This window comes from Gavialis gangeticus, unplaced genomic scaffold (genome assembly GCF_001723915.1).
Source record: "Gavialis gangeticus isolate Ggan-Ray unplaced genomic scaffold, GavGan_comp1, whole genome shotgun sequence".
Classification (NCBI taxonomy): domain Eukaryota; kingdom Metazoa; phylum Chordata; order Crocodylia; family Gavialidae; genus Gavialis; species Gavialis gangeticus.
Genome location: NW_017728992.1, coordinates 11,782,087 through 11,791,085, shown reverse-complemented (window position 1 = coordinate 11,791,085; position 8,999 = coordinate 11,782,087). Strand labels below are relative to the sequence as shown.

The 8,999-nt window shown below is 44.9% G+C and overlaps 1 protein-coding gene across 1 annotated transcript in view; it reads left to right on the top strand.

Annotated features, from left to right (window-relative positions):
- ABCA13 (ATP binding cassette subfamily A member 13) overlaps positions 1 to 8,999 on the top strand; it is a 375,209-nt gene that overhangs the window by 65,720 nt on the left and 300,490 nt on the right. Inside the window, exons 15-16 of the mRNA XM_019518403.1 lie at positions 951 to 1,119; positions 4,777 to 4,916. Coding sequence (XP_019373948.1) covers positions 951 to 1,119; positions 4,777 to 4,916 — 309 coding nt within the window. The remainder of the gene's footprint in view (positions 1 to 950; positions 1,120 to 4,776; positions 4,917 to 8,999) is intronic.

Genomic DNA, 8,999 nt, shown 5'->3' with positions numbered 1-8,999 from the left:
ACTGTCAGTGAATTGCTGCTGAGCTACACTCAAGTGATCCAAAGAAGAGAACCATGCCTCCCACCACAAAGGAAGACAAAAACCCTAACAATCCATGCCAACCTGTGGGGTAAAATCCCTTCCTGATCCTAAATGTGGCCATTAGGCTGACCCTGAACAGAGGGGCAAGACCCCTGGGACAGGAAACCTCTAGTTCTTAGTTCTAGAAGGAGTATCAGTGCACCACAGTCAAAATCCCCAGCCTTGGCTGCAGGCAACACCCAATGCTCTAAGGAAGGTGGAAAAAGCCCCTGATACCTGTAACAAATAAAGGGAAAAACATTTAAAGAGCACAAGTGATAACTTAGATCATCTTCTCTTTGACAACTTTTTTTTAAACCACACCTACACTTTAATATTTTGGGGATTGTTTTTATTTTATCAAAGCTCTTGTTTTCATGGCAGACATTCCTATCAGGTAAAGATGTTCTCAGTTTATTATTGCTCCTATCTTCATAATTTTTGCCACAGGTATAATGTGTTCTGTCCCACTCCTGTTCTGCTGAGGACAGCAGACTGTGAAAAATGACAGTGTAATCCAGGAGCCCACAGTCTGGTTGTCCTGATGTTCCTATTCTTTTTCTGCCTAGTCAAGCCAGAAAAATATGACAGGTTTGAAAGATTAAAAAGTAGTATATTATGGCACTGCTTTTCACAAGAGTCCACTGGTTATTAGAGTGGTTGATTTTTTTTTCTGTGAAAAAGGTTGTCATGAGAACAAAAAAGAGCACGGTGTGCATCATTTCTTGTAGGCAGTCTGAATGCTTATGTTTTGTTGACTTCCTCAGATTCAGTAATGAAGATGAGTGTCTGAGCTACCACTGGAGCAAACGAAGTGTTTAGTGGATAGTCCAAGGCAGCTGTTTCAATTGGGTTTCTAATCCTTTGTCATTCTTGTTTACTTCCTACAGGGTGGTCAATCGAGAAGTTCTGCTATTGGATCCCTTCAGGCAGTAATCAAGGCAGTCTGTAAAGAGCAATCTTCATTCTTCAGCAATGCCAACATGTTCATTGACATGCCCAGAATCACAGAACTCTTGGAGGAGGATATGGCAAAATACAGCATTCCCAAAGACTCAAGTAAGAGAAAGATCAATAATAAATTGCATACATGCCTATTTACTGACATTTTTTGCATCTTAAATGGAAATGTTGAAAAATCAACTTCATTTGAACTAGTTGGCATTGCAATTCTGAAATGACTGATGCACTTTTTATTGCTAAGATATAATTATGGAAACAAGTAAGTCAAGTTACTTTTTGTACCCCTGTAAGTAATCATAAATAGGATATCCTTGTCTCAGAGATGGCATATTTATTGGAAGATCATAGAATATTTAATATTAAAAACATTTTTAGATAGAAGCGTACAACTCTGCAATGTTCCACTTTTTTGTGAACTTTAGTATAATTTTATGATGAAATATTAAGGCTTTGGGAATACAATCAGAGAAAGATGCATTTTTCCTCCTATTTTGGTGTCACAGAAATGTTTGGCTACCTTACTGTACTCCACGTTAGTAAAATAAGTTGTCCATTCCCTGCTATTACCTTCGTTCTCATCCCTATGTATCCGAATAGGCTTCAACAACATTTGACTAGTTTTCATCTAGTCATCATCATTACTAGTTTTGGGAATTAACCATAAAATATTAACAAGATGTTATTAGATTGTCCTGTTGGCAGCCATGAGGGGGTGTTGACCCATATATAATCCCACAGGCTACCCTCTTGCAATTCTATCATCGGTCCAGGAAGGTAATGCTGAGACTGCCTGGTAATACCCCTCCCCCCACCCATGTAGATGTGCAGTGTCTAGTGCCAGTCTTTATTACAACTGAATTGAGGTGAAAATGTTACATGCATACAGGGCCAAGAACAATAGTTTCCCCCAAACACCAATGATGCAGCTGCACTTTTCTGGGGCACAGTTCTTTCCCTGGACTCCTCTTGACCTCATGTTGCCATAAACTTTTCCTTACAGAGACCTATGCAAGGAGTGGGCTACATTGGCTTTGTCTATATTTCTGCTGCAGAGCCTCAAAGCACCAGTAAGGGTGTGAAGAGGCCCAACCCACCTACTCATGCCCTCAGGCACATTCCAAGCTCAGCAGTAGCCTGATATGGCTGTTCTGTACTCCCCTTCTAGTGTCCACTATCATGCCTGCTGGAGACGAGGGGCTTAGGCAGAGGAAATGAACCTAGAGCCACCCTCCCTGCTGTATTTCCAATTTTGAGTGAGACTACAGACAGGTCTGGAAAGGGTGTACTTGAGTGGTGGGTCCTATTGGCATAGTGGGTATAAAAAAGCCCAGTATGATAGTAGTGCTGTGAAATGTCCTGGAAACACCTGTTCTTGTTGATGCTCGCAACTGTACTTTGAAGTAGGGCTGTGTGAAGCTTCGGTCCTTGATTTGATTCGGCGGAGATTCGGTCCAATTCAGTGGCCAAATCTCCGAATCCAAATTGAATCAGAGGACCCTTTAATCTCCAGTCCACTTCTGGGTCCACCAGGGAGCGTGGGGGGGCGGGGCATGCCATCCTGGCCCAGCAACTGGTATTTCCTGGGTCTGGGGGGGCACCCGGGGTCCCCCCCAGACAATTGCCAGCTGGGGGTGGTGCAGGGGGGCCCCCCTGCGTATTCCCTGGTGGACCTGGAAGTGGACTGGAAGTACTTCTGGTCCACTTCTGGGTTTGCTGCTGAGCATGCGGAGGGTCCCTGTGCACTCCTGTGGGACTCTCCATGTGCCCCAGCGAGCTGCTCTGGTACCTCGAGGTATGTAGAAAAAACTTTTAAAGCTGTGTCTTTGTCTAACTCTCTTATTCTCTGAATTGGCATTGAATCTTCAGATTCAGATTCGGCCAAATTGAATCAGGGACAGTGATCCGAATCAAGAAATTGAATTACTGCCCCTGATTCAGGCTGAATGTGAATCTGAATTGAATAGGGCCCCCTTTGCACACCCTTACTATGAAGTAGATACTGTTATGTTTTATATATAAAATAAGGCAAAGGGAAAGTATGCCTAAAATCACATAACAAGTCAGTCTGACTCTCAGTGGCCCTTCCTTCTGTACACTAATCATTGAACTTATGGCTTTAGCCTTATGCCCAAAAACACTGGACAGCATGCTAAATATCCATGTTTGTTTAGGATTAACGAATGTTATGTGCTGTGCAAATACTGTTATATTTGTCTAGTACCCTTGGAGCCTATGTTTAATTTTTCTTCAGTTACTGTATCTTTTTAAAAATGACTTACCTTCTTAAAGATAGAATTATGGTGTGATATTGGCAAAGGATGGTGAGCTAGAATATCCTTAGTCATTATGATATTTCTGACTTGCACTTCCTGGTTTTAGGCAGGTCCTTTTAGCTTTCTGAGCTTCATGGTGAAATACAGATGATAATTCTCATGTGCTTCACAGAGGTGTTCTAACATTATATTTCTACTGTATGATGAATATGAAATATTTCCAAATCAGCTGCTAGCAAAGATGCCTGATAAAAGCAAAGCACAGCTATATAGGGACTGCTATATAGGGACTGTTCCTGCAAAGAGTATCTATCTCCCTGTGCCTGCTGAAATCTCTCTGGGAAGGACTGGGACCATATTTTGGAATGAGAGTCTAAAGGACAAATATCCATAATTAAAACTTGTTTATCATGTGTTCTTAGGTACTGAGAACATGTTTTTCAGTTAAGTAATTGAAACAGATTGATTTAAAAAAAAGAAGAATTAAGCACCATTCAGTTCAATGTTACAGCTGCAGCTCTCTGCATCTTTCTGAAATAGAGTCCTTGCTATCTCTCTTTATAAAGAGAGAGCCAAGTTGCATAAGAAAGCAAGCTGCTGATTAGGTTCACAAGTCACCTTCTCTTGTATATCTAGTTTCCCATATCTTAAAGAGCTTTTGAATTGCATGACATTTTATAGCAGTGCTTGTTTCTTCAGCAGCCACTTTATTTATGTGTACTTTGCATGTTGTTTCACTCTGAAGTGGTAACATACAGAGATCTTCAGATATGTGCAGATTATGAAGTATTTTAACTAAGAGGCATGGGACTGAAAGGTGCCTGTTGGCTCATGGAGTTTAGGCCCAAAGCTCTTTAAGTCCTGATGGCCTTTGATTTAAAGTAGAAGTTTCGGATTCTCAACAACTCATAGCAAACTCTGGATGAACAAATTTAATATATCCATGAAGCAGTAATAACAGTACATTTAGGGCCTAGACACATGACATGTTTTCACTGGTATAATCCCCTTTATGCTGCTATAAACAAAGTGCACACATGCAATGTATGGAGGCTTAACTAATTTAAATTAGGTGGAAAATTCATTTCAGAAAAATCAGTATTAAAACTGTACCGGTGTGTATGTTGTGTATTCACAGGTTTCTTAGGTTAGTACTTTGTTATAGGCAGATATGAGCTACTACTTGTTTTCCCTACTGGTTTAGGCACTATAATAGTGCCTACTGTGAGCAAATATCCTGGAAGACCTGCTCCTCTTTAATTCCAGTATAAATGACATTGGTGTAAAAAGCTGAGGTAAATGACACTGGTATAAATGTGTCGTGTCCAGGCCCTGAGAACTGAAGCTTTGCAGTAACTTGCAGGGTTGGACCTTATGTTGAAGTACATTGGCATTTTGTCACTGAACAAATCATCCACTTGAATAATCTCTTTTAAATTTGTTTTTTTTTTAATCTCTCTCTCCCTTCCTGCCCTTACAGCTCCATTTTGCTTGCAGCTTTATCAAGAAATTTTGCAGTCGACTAATGGGGCTTTGCTGTGGACCTTCTTGAAGCCCTTGCTACATGGGAAGATACTCTACACTTCCAACATTAAAAAGATCAGTCTGGTGATAGAAAAGGTGAGCACATGATTTCTGATTATGTTAACTGAGTTTTTGTTACAAAAAATAGTTGTAGAGTTAGATCCAAAAACACCTCTAATTCAGTGAGCATTTATGTTCCTTGTTGTCCCTTACAATCAAGAGCTGTGTTTTGAATCCTGCTGCTTCCTCTTTATTTGGATTATCCATGGTTAATTGTAATTACTGTTACGTAAGTGCTACCATGGTTTTCCTAGCCAGTGTGGACAAAGTCTAATTGTGCTACTTGGTATACTAAGAGTAGGATTCATGTGTTAGGCCTGTGAGAATAGGGAAGCATTCAATTCAGATTCAGCTGATTTGGAGGGCAGTGATTTGATTCAGAGATTCGGGTCACTGTCCCTAATTGATTTGGCTAAATCTGCTTCAAAAGATTTGGCGCTGGTTCGGAGAGATTCGGTGATTTGGCCATAGATTTTAATGGGGAATTACTGAAATAACTATTACTTTGTCATTTTGTGGCATATTTGAATGAAAACAGCAGGGATGGTAGCCCCTTTTGAGGCCATGAAGCCTGTCAAGTTTCAAGGAGATAGGTGCAGGGGTTTCTGTGAACCTGCACCTCAAACTGTTCAAAGCTAAACTCATGTCACTAGTGTGACTTTGTGTATGTGTTAAGGCGCAGCAGGATGAAAACAGCAGGCTTGGTAGCCTGTAACAGGGGGCTTCCCAGTGCTGGTTAGATCTCTGCCCGCCCACTTGTTTCTGGGCCAACAGCCTGCCCCTCTTTTGCCTGCCACACTTTGATGGAAAACCGATTCAGATGTTTCCCAGGCAGGAGGCTGTCCATTTAGGTGTCCTGGGGTGACATCCATTCCACAGCTCCATACTTCCCTTAACACCGTGGCCCATGCCTCATGCCTTACATTCTTTACCTTGTCTCTGGGACCTTTGGCTCCCCCTTAGGCCCTGGCCCCACCTTCAGACCAGTCAGTATCCTGAGACTCTTGCTCTGGGCATTCCTCGTGGTGGGCCCCTGGCCCTTTGACCCCGCTTTGGGTCCTGGCCCCAGCACAGACAAGTCAAGGATACCTCTGATATCTTTTATTAGACCAACTGAATAGTTGGAGACGTATATCTCAGCAAGCTTTTAGGTTTAAAAACCCTTTGTCAGGGTGAGGAAGCATCTGCAGTTGGTGTGTGCACTTCCTGTGTGGAATGAATAGTAAAGAAGCCAGATGCTGGGCTGCAGGCAAGAAATCCAGTCGGTGAAAATGTAAATTGGGGCATCAAGGGGTGAGAGAGAGGCTGGGGTGGGGGGAGGGGAAGGGGACTGTCGCAGCCAGGTAAAAATGAAGAGGTACCTGGGGAGTCAGATATCAGGCAGGTTATAGTGTCTCATAAATCCAATGTCTATACTGAGTTCATGAGTTTTTTGATTTAGGAGGCTGATGAAGTGAAGTTCATGGCCTCGTCTGTGAAAAGTGGTTTGTAAATTCAAACAACCACCGAACTTCACTAACTAGTGAAGCACTGAACCATCACCAGAAGCCAACTTCCTACAGTCCAAAACACACTGAATGGATCCAGACCATGCCATGATAAGAAATGCAAAACCTGCCAACATATTGCCAGTACCCCCATGATTACTACACCCCACAACAGAATCATCACCACTTCTGAATCTTATAACTACACATCCAGAAATGTTATATATCTCACCCAGTGCACCAAATGCCCTAGTGGAAAATACCTAGGAGACACCAAGCAACAACTGTGCACCAGAATGAATGCACACCAGAAATCTATTACAGATAAGAATACCCAACTAGGCTGGGGTGGGACTTGATAATCTGTTGAGGTCACTTCTGACCCTAGCATCTATGAATCTATGAAACTACCTGTGAGGGCACATTTCTCACAAGAAAGCCACTCTGTCTCCAGTCTCTCAGGCCTGATCCTCAAAGGGAATTTTCAAACCACTTTTCACAGACAAGCCTATGAACTGCAATCTATCAGCCTCTTAGATAAAAAAAAACAAACTCATGGACTCAATACAGACATTGGATTTATGACAACATCTGAGTCCCCAGGTACCTTTCCACTTTTACCTGCTACGTGCCCCTTTTCCCCCCATTCCCAGCCTGTCCCTCATCCCCTGACACCTGAATTTACATTTTCAGTAACTAGCTTTCTTGCATGCATACCAGCCTCTGGCTTCATCACTATTCATTCCATCCAGGAAGAGCAGAGGGGTCTTCCCAGTACGGGTGAGATCTTGGTCCACCCACCTGTTTCTGGGCCAACCACCCACCCACACCTCTTTTTCATGCCACACCTTGATGGAAAACCAATTCAGATGTTTCCCAGGGGAGGGAGGCTGCCCATTTAGGCCCCTGATGTCTAGGGGTAACATCCATTCCACAGCTTCATACCTCCCCTAAAACTGCGGCGCATGTCTTGCAGACTCCATCCCAGGCAGCTAAGCTCACCTGGAGCCTCACAACTCCACTGCAACCAGCAAGTTTCTCAAAGATCTTACAGGTCTGGGCTTTCCCCAGCCAGGGCTGTGCATGTGTGTGGTGGCTGGAGGTTATAAGGTATGTGGTGGCTGGAGGTATAAGGCCTACCTGGCTTTTACCAGGGAAGTTTGTGGTACTGGCATTTCTTGGGGGTTCCTGTGCCTCTGGCAGTCCCACCAAGCCTCCCGACCCTGGCGGGGTACAGTTTTAGGTCATGCCCAGGACCTGGAGCCTCTTCTTTCCCCATAGTCCTAGTCCAGGGGTGGGCAATTATTTCGGGTGGAGGGCCACTTACTGAGTTTTGGCAAGCCATCAAGGGCTGCATGACAGGCAGCCAGGGACAGATAAATATTATTTTTTAAAATTTTTCAGGGGCCCCACGGGCTGGATGGAATAGCCCGGCAGGCCACATCTGGCCCATGGGCTGCATTTTGCCCACCCCTGCTCTAGTCTATACCTGTTCATCCTGGCATGGGAGCTCAGCAGGGAGATGTTCTTCCCCTGCTAGCTGGTGATACAGTGAGTGCTGCCTCCAGCTCTGAGAACAGGGCATTAAACGGTTTTAAAAGAATTTAAACAGGAAATATGTGTGGACAGAGTGAGGAGGGTGGTACTTGCTCTCTGCGCAGGTGGGACTTGGTGAACCCTAGCAGCAGGAGGTTCACCTAGAATTCAAGGAGGTGTGGTGGGGTGTCGCAACATCCCCAGCAATGCTCTCTCTTGGAACACTGGTTGGTGGACAGGACAGGTGTTCCTGGGCAACCGTGGCCAGATCCTGCCACATCTGGCTGTGGCTTGCCCAATAAGCCAAGGGGTCACAGTTCAGCGTCTCCATGTCCTTGGTGAGATAAGTAGCCACCGAAGTGTCCATGCTACCTGCCTGAGGCTGGGGTCTGGTTCTTCTGGATCCCAACATTGAAGCCATGCCCTTGGCCCACATTAGCAGTGGCTGTCATGGAGGAGACTGGCTGGTGCTGGGAGTGCTGGCACGGGAAAGTGGATCCCCCTCTTCCACACCCCCCGACCTCTGCCCTTCTGTCTCCCTGACTCTGTTCATCAGCACCTCTGTCCAGAGATCCAGGGTTTTGTGGGCACACAGTCCCCTTCACCCTCAGGTCATACATGGCTGCCAGCATGTGGACCATACTGGTCTGCAACAGATCCAGCTGTTTTTTGATGCCCTCCTTCAGCCGCTCCACCAGTGCCTGCACCTCTGGTGACAGCGGCTTGCCCCAGCCAGGAACATTGATCCCTTGGAAATTCTTCATTTGGTTCTCAAGCTCCTTCTCTACAGGGATCACCTGGCTAAGGAGGGCTAGCCAGTGCTGAGGGTCTTGGTGGTCTTGAGGAGAAGCTTGAGGAGACCACTGAGATCTGGGAGATGATCTCCCACTCTGTTTTGTTAAGGGGGCCGCTGATCCCAATCTCCCCAAGCAAGGCCATCTCATCTCAAGGGCCCCTGACACGGCTCTATGAGCGATCGTGGTGCTTGGGCCAGGTGCCAGATGATTGGAAGGTAGCAAATGTGGTCCCCATCTTCAAGAAGGGGAAGAGGGAGGACCCGGGAAACTATAGGCCCGTCAGTCTTACCTCAATCCTG